Below are 26911 nucleotides of genomic sequence, written 5' to 3' on the forward strand. Positions count from 1 at the left end.
TTTTGCAATTTTTTACACTCGCACCGTTAATTTACTCCCATATGAGAAGATATTTGCAAAAGTAATGGTAGAATATTATATTGTCACCCGAACTCAGTAACAGTGTAAAATTTCATCGATAGGCAATGTCAGGAAATACGTTAAATTAAGGATACAAGAATTAAGAACAAATATGAGAAAAACATTGTGAGTTTAAGAAAAGCAACTAAAAAAGAGGAAAATACAGGGTTATCATAAAAGAATGGTGCGGTTTCAGTAATTCATAGGAAGATTGTAGGGAAATTTCTAGATGTTATATTGGTATCCTTGAAAACCTCCAACCCAAAAGTTTGTTTAACAGCAGTTGTAACCGCAACGTCAGTTCTTCTATTGTTGTTGCGGTGAGTTTAGCGAGTTACTATGTTCTCGCAGAAAGACAAAACAAAATGTGTTTTATTGATGGCCGAATTAAAATCCGTAATTTTAGTTCAACGTGCGTTGCGACGTGAATTCGGAAGAGATCCGCCACATAAAAATAACATAACACGTCGGTTCAAACGATTCGAAGAAACCGGATCGGTTAAGAAACAGAAATCAACCGGAAGACCAACTGTACCATACGAAACGGTTGAACTAATTAGACAATCGGCAATTAGAAGTCCTGGGAAGTCCATCCCTCATCGAAGCGTCGAATTAGGTATTCCAAAATCAACAGTTCACAAAGTTTTACATAAAAAACTGAAATTACACGCTTATAAAATCCAGATACTGCAGGAATTTAAACCTGATGATGGTGTAAAACGTTACAATTTTGATGTTGAAATGTCGGACAGAATAAGTGAAAACGAATTATTATATTTAGACAATATAATTTTTACAGACAAAGCTACATTCCACGCGAATGAATGAGTTAACAGACACAATTCACGAATATGGGGCTCTGAAAATCCACACGCAATTATCAAGAAACAACGCGATTCCCTTAAAGTTAATGTTTGGTGTGGCGTGATGAAAAATCGTGTAATAGGGCCTTTCTTCTTTGCTGAAAAAACAATTAATGGAGTCGCGTATCTTGACATGTAAACCAATTATTGCTTTCATCAGCCGGATGAACTCGGAAACATTCATCGACTTCATTTCCAACAAGATTGTGCTCCACGCACTTCAATGCATCGGTCATGGACTCTTTGAATGAAAAATTTGGAGATCGATTGATAGGCCGGCAAGGACCCGTACTTTGGCATAAAATGAGTCCAGACCTGACACCTTGCAACTTTTTCTTGTGGGGGTACATCAAAATCGTTGTTTATACACAAAAAATTCGCAACCTAAACCGCTTAAAAAACAGGATTAATGAAGCGATGACAACCATTAACAAAGAAATGTTTGGAGAGAAGTTGAGTATCGTTTGGACATTTATCGAGCGACTAATGGCGCAGATATTGAAATTTATTAATTATGTAATAAAATGTTTGAGACGACAAATTTTAAAAATAAAAACATTAACTATAAGTAATTCTGTTTTAATTTAAACCATGTTCAAAACCGCAACATTCTTTTATGATAACTCTGTATAGCAAGATAACATAGTAAATTACCTAAAATCCATTTTTTAGTATGAAGAGATGAGATTCATATCGCTTGCTGTTCTCTTTTCCATCAGTATAAATTATGAATAATGATCGATGGGCAAGTACGGTGCCAAAGTACATAAGTTTCACATCATAACATTACGATTATAAAAAAAAACTACTTACTTATAAGTAAATTAATAATATTATAGAAAACGTAAAAATAAAAAATTATTATTATAATTCATCAGATGAACACATCTCATTAAAATTACAATTTTTTATACTATTATCAAAAATATCCAATATTCTATTTAAAGGACAAAGATCGTATCCATCAGGACATCCTGGTATTCTGACAGGTCGTTCTTGATGAAGTATTAAAACTTTGTAAGTTTTTCCACATCTGAAAAAAACAAACAAAAAAACAACGTTAAAATATTTATAGTTAAAAAAATAAATTGAACTGTTAACCATCTTTCCACGTGATTAAAGCTGCATTCCAGGAAAGTCCTAAAACTGTGAGTTATTTCTAATAAACACACATTTCTGTCAGACTTCAAAAAAAGTGTTATAGTCATGATACCAAAGAAAGCAGGGACAGATAAATGTGAAGAATACAGAACAATTAGTTTAACTAGTCATGCATCAAAAATCTTAACTAGAATTTTATACAGAAGAATTGAGAGGAGAGTGGAAGAAGTGTTAGGAGAAGACCAATTTGGTTTCAGGAAAAGTATAGGGACAAGGGAAGCAATTGACCTAGAAAAGGCATTCGATAACGTAGACTGGAATCAAATATTCAGCATTTTAAAAAAATCAGGGTTCAAATACAGAGATAGAAGAACAATTGCTAATATGTACAGGAACCAAACAGTAACAATTGAAGAACACAAGAAAGAAGCCGTAATAAGAAAGAGAGTCTGACAATGATTTTCCCTATCTCCGTTAGTTTTTAATCTTTACATGGAACTAGCAGTTAATGATGTTAAAGAACAATTTAGATTCGGAGTAACAGTATAAGGAGAAAAGATAAAGATGCTACGATTTGCCGATGATATAGTAATTCTAGCCGAGAGTAAAAAGGATTTAGAAGAAACAATGAACGGCATAGATGAAGTCCTACGCAAGAACTATCGCATGAAAATAAACAAGAACAAAACAAAAGTAATTAAATGAAGTAGAAATAACAAAGATGGACCACTGAATGTGAAAATAGGAGGAGAAAAGATTATGGAGGTAGAAGAATTTTGTTATTTGGGAAGTAGAATTACTAAAGATGGACGAAGCAGGAGCGATATAAAATGCCGAATAGCACAAGCTAAACGAGCCTTCAGTAAGAAGTATAATTTGCTTACAACAAAAATTAATTTAAATGTCAGGAAAAGATTTTTGAAAGTATATGTTTGGAGTGTCGCTTTATATGGAAGTGAAACTTGGACGATCGGAGTATCTGAGAAGAAAAGATTAGAAGCTTTTGAAATGCGGTGCTATAGGAGAATGTTAAAAATCAGACGGGTGGATAAAGTGACAAATGAAGAGATATTGCGGCAAATAGATGAAGAAAGAAGCATTTGGAAAAATATAGTTAAAAGAACAGACAGACTTATAGGTCACATACTAAGGCATCCTGGAATAGTCGCTTTAATATTGGAAGGACAGGTAGAAGGAAAAAAAAATTGTGTAGGCAGGCCACGTTTGGAATATGTAAAACAAATTGTTAGGGATGTAGGATGTAGAGGGTATATACTGAAATGAAACGACTAGCACTAGATAGGCAATCTTGGAGAGCTGCATCAAACCAGTCAAATGGCTGAAGACAAAAAAAAACACACATAACTTAATTTAAAATAATTATAATTTTATTTCACTATACTATTTTTTAGTTTATATATAATTCAATAATTCCAACACTAAAGTGAACGCGCACATCCGCAATTAATTTGCATCGGTGTAACTGTTTTTTTTTTTTTTTTTTTTTTTTTCTTTCTTTCTTAAACACCCCCAACATCCCCGGCCTCCGCCGTTAGGCTATGCGCAGGAATGTCGGAGTGTCGTGGCAGTCGACTGCCCCCCTGTCTTGCCTTTTCTTTGGCGTCCCATCGGGGTCCTCTCAGTTTCATCAAGATGCAGCAAGCCCTCCCTTCTGGACGACCACTAGATCCCTCCACTTAGAGGCTACCCTTCCCGTCCCTACACTAGGTTGCCGGCTACGCATTGCGCGAAGCCGGCAAACCGCCGCGTCCCCCTCTCACACCTGAGGGTCCCAAATGCATCATCGGAGCACCCCAACTGACCTTCATTCTTGCATATGAAGGAGCCAAAGCGTCCTCTGCATCCAGGCTGCCTCCCTGGCCCTGCACGGCGACCACGATTCGCCCCCTGTATTTTATTTATTTATTTATTTTTCCTCCCTTCAGTTGCAGCCCATCACGTTGGCGTCTGAACTTATTCCTCCTTCCGCAATCCGCGGGCACGTTCGCTGTGAGTGCCCTCGTAACCGTTAGAAGGAACACAATCAATAAAATAAAATAATACCACAATCATACAATACAAGGAAAATACATAATAAATGAAACCCACTTCATGTTGTCTCTTCGGCGATGTCACCTCTAGCCTGGCCCTCCTGCACACGGTCGAAGCGATCGTGCTTGTCATCTCGAGCCGGCCGTAGAGTACCAACCACAGTGACAATGGAGACAATGAATTCACAATACAATACAACACAAAAATAATATATATAGTAGAAGAAACACACAGTATACTTGCTAGGGACATTGCTGCTTACCCGCGCCTAGAAGTCTTCTCCCCACTCTCTTCCATGTTCCTCCTTCGTCTTCAGGATGCTAGCCACCATGCTCTGTACCGCATCCCATTCTCTCTTCCCTTTCAGCATGTGAGCTGCAGTTGTTTCTGGAGTGAGGCCATCTGTGCCATGCCTACGCCGGACCACAGCCCACCTTTCGCACTCGTAAAAGGTGTGCTCCGGCGTGTCATCCTGACCGCAGTAGAAGCACCTCGGTGTCCGTCTTCTCTTGAACCGATGTAGGTAGACCCCGAACTCCCCGTGTCCAGACAGGAACTGCGTGAGGAAGTAATCTACCTCCCCATGCCTCCGCCTGACCCACGGTCCCAAGTCCGGGATCAGTCTTCTGGTCCATGCCCCAGCCGTAGCCGTTCTCCACATCTCCTGCCAGTTGACCATCAGCTGCCTCCCGGCTTCCGCCTTCGGCGTTCCTTCGTATGTGGAGACCAGCTGCGTGGCCCGCAGCTCGATGGGAGGCACCCCTGCGATGACTGCCACTGCGCATCCAGATACGGTGCGGTACGCCGATGTTATGCGTATCGCCGCTCTTCTGGTAAGGGAGGCTAGCATCCGTACGTTCTTCTTTCTCGAAAGTGCGTCCTTCCAGGCCGGGACCGCGTACAGCAAGACGGAGGAAACCACTGAAAGGATCAGCCGTCGCTTGCTCGCCCGTGGTCCGCTCTTGTTGCCCATTAGTTTTTGTAGAGCATCTTGTATCTTCTCGGCCCTCTTAGTGACCTCTCTGAGGTGGGTGTTAGACAGCCCATTCTTGTCAATCCACACGCCCAGGTACTTAGCGCAACCGGACGTGTGGACCCGTACGTCGTCTACCATGAAGGACATTCCTCTCAGTCTTCTTCTGCCGGTGATCGGGACAGCTGCCGTCTTGTGCGGTGCCAGTCGTAGTCCTCTCTCCCCCAGCCATCTGCTGACGACTGCCACCGCCAAGTTTGCCTTATCTTCTACCTCCTCCTCCGTCCGTCCCGACACCATCAGCGCGAGGTCATCTGCGTACGCGACCGACTGGCATCCTTCCGGGAGTTCTTCCCGCAGAAGGCCGTCGTACGCGATGTTCCAAAGAAGAGGGCCAAGCACCGACCCCTGCGGAACGCCTCCAAACATGTTGAAGTCATCTTCTCCTTCCTCTGTGCGTACCCGCAGAGATCTCTCATGCAGATAGTCATTTATTACGGCGAGCAAGTAGCCGCTGATCCCTCTCTCCCGGAGTATTCCCATGATCACTCCCCATGGCACGCTGTTAAATGCATTCCTGATGTCTAGGAGAATGATCAATGGGATTTTCCTTCGTCGCCACGTGCCTGCCGACTGAACTCTGGCCCACTCTAGCACCCGTCGGACGGCGTCGACGGTCGATCTTCCCCGAACGAAGCCGTACTGGTCTGGGGAAAGACCTCCGCCCGCCTCAATCTCCGACCGCAGTCTTTCAGCGATCAGTCTCTCATACAGCTTTCCCATCGTGTTGATGAGGCAGATCGGCCGGTATTTCCTGGTTTCTTCGGCTCCCGGTTTCGGGAGGAGGACCAACCTGGCCTCCTTCCAACAGCCGGGAAAACTCCCCGTGGACAATGCCCCACTGAACATGTCTAACACCGTCCACGGGTGCCTATCCACCAACACCTTCACGATGGACCCAGGGATGTTATCTGGGCCCGGGCTCTTCCGCAGGCTCATCTTCTTGGACGCCCACTGTAGTTCTTCTACAGTGAAGCGCCTTTGTTGATCACCAGCTATCGGTTCCCATTCCTCCTCTTCGACGTGGAAGAGCTCCGTTATCGCTGTGAGAGACTGTTCCCTTGTCAATGGGGTCAGGCGCCTACCAAACTTCTTGGTGACGATCTGGTAGGCCCTGCCCCACGGATCTTGCTCCAGGTCTTCCACGAGGTGTTGCCACGCCTCTTGTTTGGCAGCCTTAATGGCTCTACAAAGGCTTCTTCGTGCCGCGTGGAACACCTCCGTTTCCTCCTGGAGGCGCTCAGAGTCCCTCCGTCGTGCGCGCTGCATCCTCCGCCTTGCTGTTTTGGTTTCACCACGCAGTCTCGCAATGTCCCTGTTCCACCAGTAAACATTCTTTACGCGTCTTCCAGGCTGTGGCCGCTGTTTCACACATTCCCCCTGTAGGATGGCCATGAATTCCTCGGGGGTGTGAACACGCCTACGGGCCACCTCTGCCGCCGTCCTATCCGCTACCGTCGCAGCCTGCTGTTCCGACGGCCTCCAGATAGGGTCCTGTTCCTCTAGACCCCTTCCGCCTCCTTGTATTTCAAAAATTATGGCCTTGTGGTCGCTGGCAAAATCATCTTCTACTACCTGCCAGCCCACTATCCTTCTTGCCACCCTATCTGAGGCCGCTGTCAGATCCAACACCGATCCATCACCCCTTGCGTCGTATGTAGGCACCCTAGGCGTGTTCATGACCACCAGTCCCGCGGCCCCAAGCATTGTAGCTAGGGTGTAGCCTCTCCGCGTGGACCGGCACCCTCCGAGTTCAGTGCATTCGGAGTTGAAGTCCCCGGTCAAAAGTACCGGGAACCCAGCCCTTCGTATGCATTCCTCCAGGTTTCCGATGAATTCTTCATGTCGATCCATTTCGCTGTTGGGAGAGATGTACCCATTGATCACCGTGAGTTGATGGATGTCTACAGCCACGAACCCTCTACCTCTAACTACCTTCGTGACTGCAAACCTGCCGGTGACATTCCGTATAGCAGCATCGCCATCCTGGTCAACATACCAGTGGCCTGAGTTAACCAGTCGCTGATTAGGTTCCACGACCAGCAGTAGGTCGTATCCTCCAACCAGCGCTGCCGCCCATGCCAAGTCATGGGCAGCCACGGCTCTGTTTACGTTGAGCTGTAAACACTTCATTTCCGAACGTGTTTACAGTCCCTGCTACCCAGTCTATGCCCAATCACTCCACAACCCACGCATTTGGTGGGTTCCCGGCACTCTGCCCTCTTGTGCCCCGTCGCCCCGCAATTGTAACAACAGGCTCTCCTATCGGGACCCGTGCAGTGTGCCGCAACATGACCCGTCTCCCAACAGCGAAAGCAGTTAACATCTGGTCTTCGTATCTCCGCTCGACACGATTGCCACCCTACAAGGAGCCTCCCGGTGGACGTAAGCCTCTTCGCCTCTTCCAACGGCAGCACCACAGTGGCGTTCTGCGTTTGTCCATATGCTTGGCGGACCGACGTGATCCTAGCAGACGTCTTTCCCTCCAGCGCGCGTTGTACCGCCGCCATCACCTCCTCCTTAGTCACGTCAGCGTCAAGGTCTCTAATGTGGACAACCTCTTTTCTGTAAAAAACCCCTTTCCCACCAATCTTTACCTCTGGCGCCTTCTGTGCCAATTTCTCTCGTAGGGATTGGGCAGAGTTGGTCCCCGCCCGCACCCGTACCTCGACATCCTCGCCCCTGCCTTTACGAACTGAGAGTATGTTAGGAGCCAGTTCCTCTCCCACTGTTACCTTCACTTGGCGTAGTAGCTCTGCATAGGACTTGCCCGTCTGCCGTAGGACCACGGTCTCGGTCTGCCTCTCACGCCGTTCCTCGGTCGGGTCCCCTGAGTGAAACATAGTAACCTTCCTTTTATGCTTTCTTGCCCAGAATTCCAGGGTGTTTTTAACTATGCTACCCAGTTTACCCCCTGGCGCCGCAACAGTCACCGGGTGTACCTCGTACGTTGAAACGGTTTCCAGACCAGATAGCAACCAGTCGACAGCAGTTATGTCTTCCCCTTTAACTGGTATCACGTACAGGTTTCCCGACGGGTCGATCTCCTCTTTTTCCCCAATAACGTCTGTGGCCGCGACATGTCGCACCACAGTGCCTGGGAGCATAGCGCCACTGTTCAGCTTCCTCTTTATACCGGGTGCCAGGTCGCAGACCCGGCAAGCTATTTTTGACTTCTTGTCGCCCTCAAGGTCCAGCACATAGACACATGCACGCTCGTCATCCGCCTTGGGTAAGCCCCGCACCTCCTCGACTAGCTCGAAGGCCTGTTGGGGCCACCTTTTTTCAGCAAGCTCCTTCAGGTCTTGGACCTCCCCCTTCTTCAGCGCTGCCTGGATCGCGGCGAGATCCGACCCTGCCGTCTGGGTATGCTTATTGTCCAGGTTCGCAGTCCCTTGAGTGCCCTGCATCGTCGTCGCAACCCTTTGCGCCTTTTCCATGACTCTGCCGGCCGTCTCCTTGAAAATGTCGCTCACTTCTGGGCTCGCCTCACATAGAAGCAGCAGGACCTGAATTTCTTCCAGAAGCGACTTCATGGTCGGGTGGTGGGCCTCTTCCGCGTCTTCACTCACCTGCTTCCTGCGCTTCCGCGCCCTGAGCTTGCCCAAAACCGTCTCGTCCGTTGCCTCCTCCTCTGACTGGTCGGTGGAGGAAGTCAGCGGGGGGCGCGGTGAGCGCAACGTCTTCCTTGACCGTCGGAAGGCCCTCTCTTCCTCTGTCGTTGTTGCACTACACCCCGCATCGCCGGCAATCATCAGCTCTTGCTCCATATCGACTGCTCGCTCCATCAGCACCGGTTGGTACGGGAAAACCCCACAGATTCCACTTACTAGTCCTATACTACACTTACTGTAGCCCGTTAATAAAATAATTAACAAAATAACCTAAATGATGCAGGACTTACGCCCTAGAGTTCGCACCACTCAAAAATAACACACTAATTAAATAAGATTACGGTCCTAAAACTAATTATTAGTCTAGTTCACTTAAACGAGTCTTAACTGATTCACTAAGTAGGTTGGCAACACTGCTGCAACCTCTTTGTCTTTAACTTGTCCTAATAATGGCGGACAATGGCGGCTGATACCACTATACAGTATCCCGCCTGCTATGCTAGTATTTTTCCCTCCACAAAGCACGTGGCGAGAATCCCGTTTAGGTTACCTCCTAAAAACACTTATTATTTAATTAAAACTATATCTAACTGTCTTAAAACTACTATTATCATCAACAAAACAAACAAGGTTGATAATCTATCACTTAAAAAAGAGTCACTACTAATGTATAAATTAACTTAAAGGGCTGGCGCCGAAGTGTCGCCACGTGGACACTTGGTGAGGGAAAAACGTTAATATCACGCCTTCCCACGAACCGATTTCCACGGTTGATGTCTTAAAATGATCGTCTTGTCAAACACTAACAACTACAAACTATTCTACACTAATTGGCACTGTTTAAAATTTCACTTAATACGACCGCCATGCGGTCCATATTTAAACTAAAAAACCTTATATCTACTGTAATTTCTAACCGATTTGAACGTTTTATGCCTTAATCCACTCGTCTAAACCTATATTTTATCACTAAACACTAATAACTACCGAAAATTATGAAAAACCACTGATATTATCACCCGTACGGGATACACCGAATCTAGCTGCTTATCGGACCGAGTCACTACTCAACTCGGTGTAACTGTACTAGTGGTGACGAACGGCACTAACTGAACAAATGTAATTTCACAATTTACATAGAAAAGATTTCGGTTGTATGGTATGTATACCCGCAAGGCTTAATGGAGCGATTATTAAGTCAACCAGGCGATCAAGTTCCAGATCTGACCAGAACAAATTGCTTTTTGACGTGAAATACAGGGGGTGTCCCACATAAAACGAAACCCATCAATGAAATTTCAAAAGTCAAGCTTACTCCTTTACTCGTTACTGAAATGGACTCGTCCAACATCTGAACATCGCGGCGACGCAGTAAAACACTACCCATAGTAACAAGAATGCAATCATAACGTTCAGTGAATTGCTAGAGACAAGATGGTGTTTTCTCTAGATGAACGTGTTTTCATTGTCGAGTCATACTTCAGTACGAAATCAGCGGTTACGGTGCAAGATTTGTTTCGCCATACGTACCCAGATAAACCGGCTCCTAACAAAACATCAGTATTAAGGTTAGTTGCAAAATTTAGAGAGACCGGTTATGTTAATAATAAGGAACACAAAAGATCTGCGTCGGTGTTGAATACAGATACAGTCGCTGAAATTAAAGATCGATTACTAGCCTCGCCAAATAAATCGATCAGACGTTTGTCTGTTGAAATTAATTTGTCTAAATCAACTATGTTCATCGGGCGACCAAACGATTACAATTACGAGCTTATCGCATTCAAACGGTTCGTCGACTTTTTGAGCCCGAGAAAGAAAAACGGCTACAATATTATCAACGGTTCCGTCGATTTCTGCGTGAGGGAATTAATATTATGGATTCGTTATCACAGATGAAGCACGGTTTCATTTCGACGGCTACGTAAACAGCCAAAACAGTAGAATTTGGAGCGCTGAAAAATCCCCACGTTTATCACGAAAAAAACAATTACACCCGCATAAGTCGGGCGTATGGTGCGCGATATCGCGGAAGAAAATAATCGGTCCTATTTTTTTCGAGTACACCATTAATGCGGAACGATATCAGGATATTTTATTTCACAGTTCATCGACTCTTGGAAGAGGAAGATAGATACTACTGGGTACAACATGACGGTGCGAAATCGCACTACGCAGGTTCAACTTATGATTTCGTCGAGGAATTCTTTGGTAATCGTGTTGTCGGTCTAGGCTTGTGACCACCAAGATCTCCAGATTTGACTGCGGCCGATTTTTTTCTACGGGGTTACCTCAAAGAAAAAGCATACAGCAACAAACCATGAACACTTGAACGATTGAAAGTCAATATTGAACAAGCTGTATTAAATATCCAGCCACAAACTTTGAAAAAAGTTGAAAAAAAAAACGCTGTAAAAAGAATTGAAGCTTGTATTTAAGAAGATGGCGGCCACTTCCAACATTTACTCTAAATGGATGGTAATAATAAAAATTACATTTACATTTACACATGCCTTTTTATTATTTCAATACCTACCAATATAAGGTTAGGTTGCGTTTTATATGGGACACCCTGTATTAAATTTCAGTTAGTTCAACTGTTAAACATTTTTCCTTTAAAAATAATATTTTCTGTTAACAATGTGTGTGCATGTGTGTATGCACGTGCGCACGCATGCATGGGTTTAAAATAACATTAGCAAATTTCAAAAAAAAGAAATTAGAGTATATGAGATCTGTTTACAAAATAATCAAACATTTTTAATTACGTGGCAACGGAAATACTTAGTGACATGTAGTTGGCAGCATTGTGTTCCACATAACTTCCTTTGTAACCACAAGATCTTGGATTATTTTATCTTGTTTAGTTTTTGTGTTATTATTATTTGAGTGCAAAGTGTTTAACTGTTATTAGTAATTTTTGTAACATGCTTACAGCCCTAGAGTGGTCCAAATAGGGCAAAATTTTTGTCGAAAAACGTGCACCCCCCTGATTTAAAAGTACTCTCAAAAACAAAATTTTTGACGTGTTGATGAACTCTTTCCGTTCGAAAAAAGTCATACCCTACTCCACTTGAATTTTAAAGGGGATTTAACATGAATTTTAGGTTATTTTCAAGTCGTTACGAAATAGCGCTTGCATGTTTCATCACAAAACTTAAAAAATAACGTATATAAGGGTTTTTGGGGTCAGAGAACACGAATTTGATGTCAAAAACTTATTTTGACACATTGTAACTGTCAAAATCGCTGTCAATCAATTGACAACTAGCGTTCTTATGAAGGAAAATCAATGTTTGACATTACAGACAACGTTAATAAGTGTTTTTGGTGTCGGAGAACACGAATTTGAAGTAAAAAAACTCATTTTGGCTAGGTACGCTAGCTCTTTTTGATGACGACATCTCAACTGAAGATGGTTGAAAAACTAGCAATTTCGGGTGAAACTTACGAAAATTTATTATCTGCGACAGATGATGATTGTGATTATGATAATGAACCTGCTCACACGAAACGCTACGAAACTAAAAACGTTAACGAATTGTTAAACAAAGAAATCGACTTTTTTGTCAACACGGAGTCCTTGAATTTTTTTAAACGATTCGAACTTGCAACTAGCTTTTTAGAAATTGATCCATGTAATTGGAGCGAAAACGAAGATTATTTGGCTGCTTTGAATTGTGTTAAAAATCTAAAGGTCGTCAATGACTGCTCAGAAAGAATGGTTAAGTCGGTGAAAGAATTTAGATGTAAATTCACTAGAGATGAAAGTCAATTGCAATATATACTACAAATTGTAAATGATCATCGCAAAAAACATCCAAATGTATATAATTACTTTACATATGTAATGTAATATAATAATAGAAATAGAAATCATAAAAGTTTAACAACATTATTTGAATAATTATATACATGAATATAAAATTTTTTAAATAAAATGAGAGTTGATCTTTTTGAATCTATCCTTCAGATTTTTTTTAATTGACAACGACTTCAACAGTTTTAACTTGTCAAAATAAGTTTCTTACTTCAAATTCGTGTTCTCCGACCCCAAAAACCCTAATTAACGTTGTTTGTAATGTCTAACATTGATTTTCCTTCATAAGAACGCAAGTTGTCAATTAATTGGCAGCGATTTTGACAGTTTTAACTTGTCAAAATAAGTTTCTGACTTCAAATTCGTGTTCTCCGACCTCGGAAACCCTTATTAACGTTGTCTGTAATGTCAAACATTGATTTTCCTTCATAAGAACGCTAGTTGTCAATTGATTGACAGCGATTTTGACAGTTGTGATGTGTCAAAATGAGTTTTTTTACTTCAAATTCGTGTTCTCAATATCTCTTCATTTGTCACTTTATCCACCCATCTGATTTTTAACATTCTCCTACAGCACCACATTTCAAAAGCTTTTAATCTTTTCTTCTCAGATACTCCAATCGTCCAAGTTTCACTTCCATATAAAGCGACACTCCAAACATATACTTTCAAAAATCTTTTCCTGACATTTAAATTAATTTTTGATGTAAACAAATTATATTTCTTACTGAAGGCTCGTTTAGCTTGTGCTATTCGACATTTTATATCGCTCCTGCTTCGTCCATCCTTAGTAATTCTACTACCCAAATAACAAAATTCTTTTACCTCCATAATCTTTTCTCCTCCTATTTTCACATTCAGTGGTCCATCTTTGTTATTTATACTACATTTCATTACTTTTGTTTTGTTCTTGTTTATTTTCATGCGATAGTTCTTGCGTAGGACTTCATCTATGCCGTTCATTGTTTCTTCTAAATCCTTTTTACTCTCGGCTAGAATTACTATATAATCAGAAAATCGTAGCATCTTTATCTTTTCACCTTGTACTGTTACTCCGAATCTAAATTGTTGTTTAACATCATTAACTGCTAGTTCCATGTAAAGATTAAAAAGTAACGGAGACAGGGAACACCCTTGTCGGACTCCCTTTCTTATTACGGCTTCTTTCTTATGTTTGTCAATTGTTACTGTTGCTGTTTGGTTCCTGTACATGTTAGCAATTGTTCTTCTATCTCTGTATTTGAACCCTAATTTTTTTTAAAATGCTGAACATTTTATTCCAGTCTACGTTATCGAATGCCCTTTTTAGGTCTATAAACGCCAAGTATGTTGGTTTGTTTTTCTTTAATCTTCTACTATTAATCTGAGGCCTAAAATTGCTTCCCTTGTCCCTATACTTTTCCTGAAACCAAATCAGTCTTCTCCTAACACTTCTTCCATTCTTCTCTCAATTGTTCTGTACAAAATTCTAGTTGATTCTTTGATACTATTAGCTGATAAAGCTAATAGTATAGCTGATAAAGCTAGGTCGTCAGCAAATCCTAAGCGATTTAAATTTAAATTATCTATTTTGTATCTTATGTGAATATCTTTTGGATTAATTTTAAACCGTTCGTGCATCAGAAATTCTAGTGAGCACAATTAAATAATAAAGGTGAAAGTATGTCACCTTGTCTCAGTTTGGATTTTATGTAAAAAGGTTCAGAAAATTCACCACAAAACTTTTTGTATTTGTCGATGTTAAACTGATCATATTTACCAATTTAGGATCTGATCCGTGATTTGTGATGGTGAGCTGACCTGCCGTGCCGGACATACAGCCGGCGGGTGGGGAGGCGAGCTAAAGTAAAGGACACTCCTCTGGTTCGAGTCAAACTTGATTGTAGATCCGTTCCAGATTGTAGATCCGAATTCATGTCGAAATGGATGTTGAACTAAAATTACGGATTTTAATTCGGCCATCAATAAAACACACTTCGCTTTGTCTTTACCTGAGAACATAGTAACTCACTAAACTCACCGCAACAACAATACAAGAACTGACATTGTGGTTACAACTTTTGGGTTGGAGGCTTTCGGGGATACCAATATAACATCTTGAAATTACCCTACAATCTTCCTATGAATTACTGAAACCGCACCATTCTTTTATGATAATCCTGTATAAAGCAAAGGTAGCATTAAAAGATAATAAATATAACACTTACTTATAAAGAACAAATGCAAGATTAGTTCCAAATGAATCGATTTGAGACACTTTCCATTTTCGATCATGAAGTTTTGCATAGTTTGAAGATAATAATCTGTCATTGTCTTTATATAAGCCCAAAAAACTTAACAGTTTTAATAACGTGCCCGAATGTGTAAAATAAAACACTGCTTTTGGTTCAGATGATTCGGATCTGAAAGAAAAATATCAGAAATATTAGATAATTAATGTGTAACATATTATAAATATGATAGTTATCAGAAAAGTTTTTAACAACAACATGAAGATGGCAGCACTCGTCTAATGTATTCGGGCATGCATTGAAAGATGCTCACAAAAATTTCGGCCATTTTGGATGCTCAGTTGTTTGATAATCATTTGAGTAAATGTGTTTGTAAAAAATGGAAAAAATAGACTATCGTGCTGTGAATAAATACTTACATTTGAAAGGTAATATGCCTACGCAAATTAAAACCGAGTCGAATGCTGTCCGACTGTCCCATCATTTGCCATTGTGAAAAGATAGGTGCAGGTGAATTTAAACATGGTCGTACCAGATTGGTTGATGACGAGGGGTTCAGGACGACCAAAAACTGCAACCACCACCGACATCATCGTAAAAGTACACCAAGTGGTATTGGACGACCGACAAATTAAGATTAGGAAGATAGAAGAAGCTATGGGCATATAGAATGAAATGCATTTGTCATATATTATCTGAAGAATTGAAAATGTGTAAGTGATCTGGCGTAAATGGCCGAACAATTGTTACGCACATTGAAGGAGGTGGACGACCGTTTACCGCCACAAATGAGGAAAACACTAAGCGTGCACATGACATGGTTTTCTTAGACAGACGAGTAACTATCGATGAAGCGGCACATCGTCTGCAAATTAGCCACAGTTCTGCCTATGAAATCATTAACAACAGAATTGGGTTTCACAAAGTCTGTGCAACACAGGTCACAAAACAACTCACACAGTCTTATAAAGAAACGCACTTGGACATCTGCCGGAAACATTTGGATCGCTATGGTAGCGAACGGGACATCTTCTTAGACAGAATCATCACCGGTGACGAAACACAGATCCATCATTATGAGCCGAGAGTAAATGACAGAGTATGGAATGAAAACATCCAAATTCGCCCTGCAAAAAAAAAGTTCAAGACCCAACCGTCCGCAGGAAAACTGATGCTTACGGTTTTTTGGGACTCACAAGACCCAGAACTGGAACATTACGAGGAAAGGGGCACGACAATAAACAGTATGCGGTTACAGTGAGATGCTTACTGCCAAGCTGAAGCCTGCAATTCGAAGCTTATCCTGAGGACCGCTGTCGAAAGATGTGTTGTTGCACGACAATGCGCGTCCACATACTGCTGCCCGCACTGGTGAAACACTCCGGAAACTCGACTTTCAAGTACTGGTTCATCCACTGTATAGTCCTGATCTTGACCCTTCTGACTACCGCTTGTTTGGTTTCACTCAAAGAAGCATTAATTGGTCGTCGATTTACCTCAGACGAAACAGTGAAAGAAGCGGTAAATTCCTGACACACACCTCAACCAAAAACCTTCTTTTATGAGGACATCAGGAAGCTTGTGCAACGATGTACCAAGTGTGTTGAAATGCAAGGGGACTATGTTGAAAAATGATGTACGTGTAAGTTTCCTATTTGTATTGTAATAAAATTTATAACTACACTGCGGATAATAATTGACTTACCCTCATATTTTTTGGATTTTCTAGTTTAATTTTATTTAATTATTCTGGAAATTCTGTTTAATTTTATCTATATTAAATTTGACTGAAAAATAGACCCTCACAAGAACAAATACACTGAGGCATACATGTCCGATCTTTAATAAACTGCAAAAAATTCTGGTCTTGGTTCATTACTCCTCTGATATTGTTGGACAATATTCTCCCTAAGTCGGAGTTGATCATAGTTTGATTTATTTGCTTTTTGTTGCTGATCATTTAATCGATCTTTGGTTTGATATAATTCTTCTGATTTTAATTTGTGTACACGTCCTTTAGTTTTCAAATTTTCTCTCTTTTTATATTCATCATCCTCTCCTAATCTTTCTACTTTTTGCTTGGTTTTAACGTCTTCTTTCACTTTATATTTATCAGCTTCTCTTACGTATTTTCTTCTTCCCTTGTTTGTAACATTTTCTTCTCTTCATATTGATCTTCTTGTGGTGTTTTTTGAGATATATTTCTTCATGTTATCTTTCTTTTTCCCGCATGATTGTTTCTTTTTCATTTTTGATTATTCGCCAGATAATCCGATAATAAAAACGGAATATTTTACACCATGTCGAAATTCACATTTTTAACCAATATACAGGAGTTCACTAGACAGAATAGGTTAATTTATACGACAAACCAGGAATATTCCTGATCTAGTAATACGAGTAATAAAAGATCTTTTACTCTATCCTAATATTTCATAAATTAATAATTGTATAAATATTTGATGTTAATTTTTTTTTGTCTTCAGTCATTTGACTGGTTTGATGCAGCTCTCCAAGATTCCCTATCTAGTGCTACTCGTTTCATTTCAGTATACCCTCTACATCCTACATCCCTAACAATTTGTTTTACATATTCCAAACGTGGCCTGCATACACAATTTTTTCCTTCTACCTGTCCTTCCAATAATAAAGCGACTATTCCAGGATGCCTTAGTATGTGGCCTCTCTTCTTTTAACTATATTTTTCCAAATGCTTCTTTCTTCATCTATTTGCCGCAATACCTCTTCATTTGTCACTTTATCCACCCGTCTGATTTTTAACATTCTCCTATAGCACCGCATTTCAAAAGCTTTTAATCTTTTCTTCTCAGATACTCCGATCGTCCAAGTTTCACTTCCATATAAAGCGACACTCCAAACATACACTTTCAAAAATCTTTTCCTGACATGTAAATTAATTTTTGATATAAACAAATTATATTTCTTACTGAAGGCTCGTTTAGCTTGTGCTATTCGGCATTTTATATCGCTCCTGCTTCGTCCATCTTTAGTAATTCTACTTCCCAAATAACAAAATTCTTTTATCTCCATGTTAATAAAAACTAATATTTGAGCAATTGTGTAACTGTTCACTTTATTAAAGAATTGGGAGTTTCGTATCTTAACTTTCAAATAAAATAAATTTAAATGAGGCGCAACAAAAAATATCAATATTTAATTTAATAGACGTACAAGGAAATCACGTGGTGGCTATATCAGATTTTTTTTATAATTTCTATAGTCTTATCAACTAGAATAAATGAGTTTATGTTTGGATACAATAATTTTCCAAAAAAACATTTTAATACAGATGGTATAATACATACGTGAAAAGTTTAATCATGTCGTTAAACGCAGCACAAGCTTGTTTGTAAGTAAGAGGAAATCCGTACCCATCACGCCAATAGTATCTCAGGTCGTTAAAGTATTCCAACACCTGGAAAAAACAAAAATACACAAACATAAAATTATTATTAGCATCCTAACTCCAATTAAATCTCAGTAAACAAAATTAACGAGTTTAGGATATTTAGTAATCGTTCTAAATTTATCTTTCTGGTTATTTTGGCTTGCTTACTGACAAGTATTTCCCTGCCTATTATTACATTTGTCGGGTAAAGTTAACAAAAATAAAAGAAAACACAGCTCGTGTATTTGCCAAAAGAAATTGGGACTTTAATGAGAAAGAAAAAAAATGAACATAACCTTAAAAACTAAAAAGAAATTATGAAATTAACATAACTTAATGATACATAAAAATATCAACTGAAATCAGCATATCGGTAACAATATTAAATGAGATTTACAATTATATATTTAGAAAAACAAAAACATCAATAAACATAATATGACTGGAAAACTATTGCATTACTGACAAATGCTGTAATATTGAAAAAATTAGCAATGAACAAATGTCATTAACTTAGAAAATTAAATTACAATAAATCTTAATTGGCACTGGCCTTTCCTGATTTATGAACAACAAATTTAGCATTAAATAATTCAAACATGTAATTCTAGTTTAATGTAGAAAATATGCCACAATAATATTATAGTACAAAAGAGCGAAAAACGATTGATCGTTATCATCGCCCGGAAAATAAATAAATAAAAGTAAAAGTAAAAGTAATTAAAACTTAAAACTACTATCACAGTAAGCAAAATCCGGAATGGGTGTAAAAGGCCCATTCTCGGATAACAAAAACACTAACATGTAACTTAAAACTACGTTAAAAGCTATCATATTAAAACTAAATAAAACTTAAAACTAAAAAAAGAGATAAAACTTAAAACTAATATCACAAAAATCTTACAACTAATATCACAGTCAGTCTTTAAAATATTAAAAAAAATAACTTATAATATTTAACAAATTCCGATAAGGAGTGTAAAAGGCTCCTAATCGGATAAAAAAAATCAAACATTCAGAGAAAAAAAATAAAATAAAAAAAATAAACTTATTTAAAAACTAAAAGTATTAAAAAATATAAGCAACAGTATTAAATTTTTTGTATTAACCCTATACTACGCAAAAACAGAAACATCCGGTCTAAAACCTCTTTATCATTACACAAGATACCACGGATGTTTCTGGATAGTTTAAATTTACGACGCAATGCCGCATAACATATGCAGTCCACGAGTATGTGGCGCACAGTCATGCGGCAGTTGCATCTTGCGCATAGAGGTGGATGTCCTCTTGTAAACAGGTACTCGTGTGTGACCCTCGTGTGTCCTATCCGCAATCGACAGAGAACTACTTCCTCACGCCGGGGTTTTCTGTATGAGGAGTTCCATGGCAATACAGAATCTTTAATCTGACGGAGTTTATTATCAACGGTAGCTGTCCAATCACCTTGCCACCTTGTTCTTAATAATTGTTTTAAATAGTTAATGAAATCAGAAGTAGCAACTCGGGTGGTGAAAGGAGGCTGGTTACGTGCTTCTTTGGCAGTGGAATCTGCATGTTCATTACCTGGAATCCCTACGTGGCTAGGGACCCGGCAAAAACTTAATTCTGTGTTGCGATTATTCAACTCAGCGATTGCATTGTAAATTTCAATGACGATAGGATGTTTGGTATAAAAGTTTTTTAAGGCTTGGACAGCACTACACGAGTCACTGCAAATAAGAATTTTTCTGTATTTAGGGTTAATGATGTTTAGAGCCTTATTTATAGCGTATAGTTCAGCGGTAAACACACTCGTAATACTGGGTAGACCAAACATATAAGTTCTCAACAAATGCTGACAACAAATGCACACCCAACTGTATCGTTTTCTTTCGATCCATTAGTGTATACAACCGCGTCTGGTTTCATCTTGGAGAGAACACACTGAAACATTTGCTGAAAGACAATAGATGGTGTTGATGGTTTATTGTATGTAGTCAGGTCAAAATTAAAAGTTATAAGGTTTATTCTCCACGGAGGATATGAGCAAGGATACATAGGAAAGAATGACGGTGTGTCAACATTTATATGCTGCAGCAGACGCCAAGTACGGATACCTACCGGTGCAGTACGACGTGGATGGTCCTCATACTTTCCTAGATTAGGATTTCTAAAGACTGACTCAAGAGCCGGGTGATTTGGTTGTCCTCTGAGACGAGCAAAATAATATAATAAAAGCTGGTCTCGTCTATCCCAAAGTGATGATTCACCACAGTCTACAAGTAAGCTTGCGACAGGACTTGATCTAAACGCGCCTGTGGCAAGCCGAAGGAAAGCATGATGAACACACACATAAACACACACACACAAAATACAAACACACACACAAACACAAATAAACACACACACACACAAAAACATACATCCACATAAACACAAACACACACATCCACATAAACACAAACACACATAAACTAAACACACACACACACAAAGACACACACACACAAAAACACAAACACACTCATACACACACATACACATACACATACACACCTACACAAAAATACACACACCATACACACACACACATACATACATACATACCATACACACACATACACATAAAAGCACATTTCTGAGAAAAAAAATGGTCATATTCTTTCTAGTCTAAATAAAACATTTTACATCGTATAAATGTCGTTCAAATTGTTTAATAAAACTGATTCCTTTGTGAATATAAAAAAAAAATAACCGACAGCGTTTTAAAACTGACACCATACATAGCCAGTTTAATGGCTAAATGATCAGAAAAAGTTAAAAGATAACGGGAATAGAGAACATCCTTGTCGGACTCCCTTTTTTTATTACTGTTAAAAGGATTCCCTTTTTGTTGAATAAGAATCGAGACCAAAATTTACACGAGAATATCAACTATTATATAAAATAAGTCTTCAATGTTAACGATAAAAATAAATTTATATACAACAGAAATTATTAAAATAAAATTACAAAACGAAAAAATTTTACGAATAATTTTAATAAAAAACATTCTAAAAATTTTCACAGTAGACCTTGTAATAATTTTACCTTAACATCCTCAACAGAAAACATAACACACCATGGTGAAACAATGGTCGAGTTCCAGGCTGTTTCATAACTGCACATCTGATACATTAAATATATATCGTCTGTAAAATAAATAATAAACATACAAATCAAGTGTAAATAAAAAATTATCGTAAAATTAATAATAATTACACTATTGTTACATTCCACTTTTGCCGTCTCTACCTCTCTCTTTTTTCCTGTTTAGCCTCTGGTAACTACCGTTTAGATAATACTTCAGAGGGTAAATGAGGATGATATGTATGAGTGTAAATGAAGTGTAGTCTTGTACATTCTCAGTTCGACCGTACCTGAGATGTGTGGTTAATTGAAACCCAACCACCAAAGAACACCGGTATCCACGATCTAGTATTCAAATCCGTGTAAAAATAACTGGCTTTACTAGGACTTGAATGCTGGAACTCTCGACTTCCAAATCAGCTGATTCGGGAAGACGCGAGTACTGCTACCTAGCGAGGGCTAGAGCTCCCCGGCATGCTATGGTCATACAATGTCCTACGTCATAATACCGCAAGGAACGGTCATTATGATGTAGTGACTTCTATTGATTCGGCACCAGACTCTGAACCGCCACCGCAATAAACAAATGGTTTCATCACTGCGGCCACGCAATCTCCCCAAACCCTTCCCGTACACACGTGTGTCTGGAGATTAGTATTACGTAGCGTAAAGAACTTCTATTTACTTCTTCTGGAAAGGCGATCGCCGCCCCAAAACCGCGATCACGAACAGGTATCACTAAATTTGTAAGTTCCCTATTCCCTTTCCTTTCAAGAAAGAAGAATGAGGGAACGAGCCCAGCAGTCACCGACAGTAGAAGAAAGAAGAAACCTGCACTTTCCCCCATTCAGCCCTTCAGGGCCACGGGAATACTAAGATTAATGGTATGTAACTTCGATTACTGCCAATTCTCGGAAAGTGCAGGCCAAAGAAGAATGAAGAGGTCATGGGAAGAAGAAGAAGAGGAAGAAGATGAAAAAGAAGGAAGACCCTCTACTCGATCCAACATCACGGACAGGAGTCCGGAAAAGAGCCCAGCAGAGATGCGTCCCGAAAGGCAGCCATCACAGAAGTGGATGATAGCTTCTACTCAACCTCTCTCCTTTTAAAACTTACATTTAAATTAACTTAAATCAGCAATTGCGACTTCTCCGGAGAAGGGGACGCATTGCTCCCTCCATACAGTTAGTGCCCCGTTGTGGCGTATTCCTGCTAGCCTATGAACCGTTAGCATCGAAAGGACTTTCTGAAGGGAAACCGTCTTTCTGAAGAGGACCGTCCACTTCTGAAGTGGACGGTCTGAAGGGAAATTACGTCAAGAGGACAGGTTGCATAAGCCTAGCCTTTTGCGGTCTGCCCATAAAATCGGTTCGATAACGCTGGTTTAACAACGGATTGGAATGCAATTAAATCCGTCCTTAAAAACACAAAATATTAAATAAGACGAAAAGTGAAAAATTAGACCCGTCACCTAAAATAAACCTTTAAAAACACGCCCGATAGAATCATCCAGCAGCAAGGGTCACTGTCCAGGTTCTGCGATCCGTAGGGAGAATCTATAAACTTCCACCAACTTTCATTACATTCCATTCCACTGTGACCCAGAGCGGTCGTGTTGTACATTCAGTCCGGATGGACACGCATACTAATGTTCGGATGAACGTTTATTTTATACTTATATGTTATAAAGTTCAATTTTATGTGTTACGTTATATGCTAGATGTTCAATTATATGTTATAGAAATGTCAAGACGACAAGAAATTAAATACCAATTCAATAAGTAACAAGGCGTGGTTTTAATTCATCACCTACGCATCTACAGTTCATACTCGCTCTAAAACCTCTACCACAGAAGGTTTTATGGTCCTCCACATTGCAAAGGATATAACAACTACGCTACATCATTTTCTACGTTTCAGTAAATTTATGTGTTTCTAAAATAATTTTTAGATCTGTAATTAGTTTTTCCTTCTTTGTACAAAGTAAAGGAAGTATTGTGATAGTGAAAAAAATTCGGTTTTCAGATTTCAACAGAGATATCCATTTTGACCATCCCATTATCCAATTTTTGGCATGATGGTCTGTATGTACGTACGTAGGTATATCTTGCATAACTCGAAAACGATTAGCCATAGAATGTTGAAATTTTGGATTTTGGACTGTTGTAACATCTAGTTGTGCACCTCCCTTTTTAATTGCAATCAACTGGACCAAAAGAGTCGAAAAAAATTTTGATTTTGAACTTTTCTTAACTGCAGTAGAAGCCTTCCTCGAGATCTTTTCAACGACATATCATTGGTGGTGTATAGAGAGAGAGAAAGAAAGAGAGAGAATGATAGAGATATACACACACACACCCACACATAGAGAGAGAGAGAGAGAGAGACACTCACACAGACAGAGAGAATGACAGATATACACACACACACACACACACACACACAGAGAGAGAGAGAGACACTCACACAGACAGAGAGAATGACAGATATACACACACAGAGAGAGAGAGAGAGAGAGAGAGAGTGAGAGAGAGAGAGTGAGAGAGACAGACAGACAGAGAGAGAGAAAGACAGATATATACACACATACCACCCACAACCACAATACATAGACAGAGAGGGAGCGACAGACAGATAGAGAAGCACATATACACACAGAGAGACAGAGACAGAGAGAGAGAGAGAGAGAGAGAGAGAGAGAGTGACTGAGATGCACTCACACAGACAGACAGAGAGGGAGCAAGAGACAGACGGATAGAGAGGTGTGCTCATACACAGAAAGAGAGATATACACACACACACAAATAGAGACCGAGGGAGAGACTAAGATACACTCACACACAGACAGATAGAGAGAATGACAGAGATATATATACACACATACCCACACACAGAGAGAGAGAGACCGAGGGAGAGAGGGTGACTGAGATACATTCACACAGACAGAGAGAGAATGACAGATATACACACACACACACACACACACACACACACACACACACACACACACACACACATACACAGAGAAAGAGTGTGTGAGAGGACAGAAATGCATGTATACGCACACTACACACACACAGAGAGAGAGAGAGGGAGAGAATCCCACGCGTATGCGCATACAGATGAACATTAACATGGAACACTTCTATTCGGTTTTTTATAATGGGTACCATGAAAATTAATAATGGGTAGAAAATTTCAACATATCTTCGCGTTTCACATTCCCTAGACCCCAAAATCACGGTCAGTTGAAACATTTATAGATATTTCACTTTCTTGATGACACGATAACCGCCGTAATTTTGCATCGATCACTATCAAATGGTATCTTAAAAATAAATCGTCCCAAAATCTCCGTCGAGTTCGTAAACGCCCAAAATTGGAACCATGCGGGGGTGGGAAATAGGGGTAATACCATGGAAGAAATTCTGATTTTTACTTCCTTTACTTTTTAATACTTCCTTTAAAGGGATAATGAAAATGGAAATATCCATTTTCATTATCCCTAAATCCATTTTGACTAGTTTCGGCATGACGTATGTGTGTATGTATCTCGCATAACTCTATTATATTTTTTTTTGTTTAAAATTGTCAATTTGATTTAATTCTTATTTTTTTACTTTTGAGAGGGTTTTTTTAATTTTTTTCCTTTTTTTTATTAATTTTAATATTAGTTAAACGCTTTTTTAAGAAATAATTTTTTATATGTAATCAAATATATTTTTGTAACTTTTTAGTATTTTTTTTTAAGACTAAAAAAAAGTAAAAACATTTATTTTTACACATCGAAGTTGCATACGAGTACCAAATTTCAACCATTTTCATACGATAGTTCATGAGGATGAAAATTTTCAAATAAATGCATGAATTTAGCGTAGGGGTAGTGCGTGGGGGCTTGTCATATCAAAATGCCGACACTGTAGCATTGTATTGTCATCAAAAAAATTTTTTTTTGTCTTCAGTGATTTGACTGGTTTGATGCAGCTCTCCAAGATTCCATGAACAGATACCTCTTCATAATGATCTTCTCTTCTTCATGATGAGATACCTCTTCTTCATGATGAATACCTCTTCATTTGTCACTTTATCCACCCATCTGATTTTTAACATTCTCCTATAGCACCGCATTTCAAAAGCTTCTAATCTTTTCTTCTCAGATACTCTGATCGTCCAAGTTTCACTTCCATATAAAGCGACAGTCCAGACATATACTTTCAAAAATCTTTTCCTGACATTTAAATTAATTTTAATGTAAACAAATTATATTTCTTACTGAAGGCTCTTCGCCTTCGCTTGTGCAAATTTTTATTAAATGTGCATCATTTTATTCCAGTATACGTTATAAGTCTATAAACGCCAAGTATGTTGGTTTGTTTTTCTTTAATCTTCCTTCTACTATTAATCTTAGGCCTAAACTTGCTTCCCTTGTCCCTATACTTTTCCTGAAACCAAATTGGTCTTCTCCTAACTCTTCCTCCACTCTCCTCTCAATTCTCGTGTATAGAATTCTAGTTAAGATTTTTGATGCATGACTAGTTAAACTAATTGTTCTGTATGCTTCACATTTATCTGCCTCTGCTTTCTTTGGTATCATGACTATAACACTTTTTTTGAAGTCTGACGGAATTTCCCCTTTTTCATAAATATTACACACCAGTTTGTATAATCTATCCATCGCTTCCTCACCTGCACTGCGCAGTAATTCTACAGGTATTCCATCTATTCCAGGAGCCTTTCTGCAATTTAAATCTTTTAATGCTCTCTTAAATTCAAATCTCAGTATTGTTTCTCCCATTTCATCCTCCTCAACTTCCTCTTCTTCCTCTATAACACCATTTTCTAATTCATTTCCTCCGTATAACTCTTCAATATATTCCACTCATCTATTGACTTTACCTTTCGTATTATATATTGGTGTACCATCTTTGTTTAACATAACACATTATTAGATTTTAATTTATGTACCCCAAAATTTTCCTTAACTTTCCTGTATGCTCCGTCTATTTTGCCAATGGTCATTTCTCTTTTCACTTCTGAACACTTTTCTTTAATCCACTCTTCTTTCGCCAGTTTGCACTTCCTGTTTATAGCATTTCTTAATTGCCGATAGTTCCTTTTACTTTCTTCATCACTAGCATTCTTATATTTTCTACGTTCATCCGTCAGCTGCAATATATCGTCTGAAACCCAAGGTTTTCTACCAGTTCTCTTTATTCCGCCTAAGTTCGCTTCTGCTGATCTAAGAATTTCCTTTTTATCATTCTCCCATTCTTCTTCTACATTTTCTACCTTTCTTTTTTACTCAGACCTCTTGCGATGTCCGCCTCAAAAATCTTCTTTACCTCCTATTCCTCAAGCTTCTCTAAATTCCACCGATTCATCTGACACCTTTTCTTCAGGTTTTTAAACCCCAATCTACATTTCATTATCACCAAATTATGGTCATCAAAGTTACATACGTGAATCAAATTTCATTACATATGAATGTTATGTACAAAACGTAAGGCAACTTTTCTTTAATAACCTAACGGTTTGTCCTTTTCTAAAAGTTTAATTTTGTTGGTTATCTGTTAATTCTTTTGCCACGATTTTAGCTCTCAATTTTTTCATTTCTTAT

General features: G+C 39.3%; 1 protein-coding gene across 2 annotated transcripts in view; it reads right to left on the reverse strand.

Annotated features, from left to right (window-relative positions):
• Positions 1–26911, reverse strand: part of LOC142324165 (multiple inositol polyphosphate phosphatase 1-like) — an 87946-nt gene that overhangs the window by 8573 nt on the left and 52462 nt on the right. For both annotated transcript variants that reach the window (XM_075364893.1, XM_075364892.1), the window contains 4 exons: positions 21256–21356; positions 18101–18210; positions 14751–14945; positions 1578–1956 (listed from right to left, as the gene is read on the reverse strand). In XM_075364893.1, coding sequence (XP_075221008.1) covers positions 1788–1956; positions 14751–14945; positions 18101–18210; positions 21256–21356 — 575 coding nt within the window. In that variant the 3' untranslated portion in view covers positions 1578–1787. The remainder of the gene's footprint in view (positions 1–1577; positions 1957–14750; positions 14946–18100; positions 18211–21255; positions 21357–26911) is intronic.

Source organism: Lycorma delicatula, chromosome 4 (assembly GCF_047948215.1).
Source record: "Lycorma delicatula isolate Av1 chromosome 4, ASM4794821v1, whole genome shotgun sequence".
Classification (NCBI taxonomy): domain Eukaryota; kingdom Metazoa; phylum Arthropoda; class Insecta; order Hemiptera; family Fulgoridae; genus Lycorma; species Lycorma delicatula.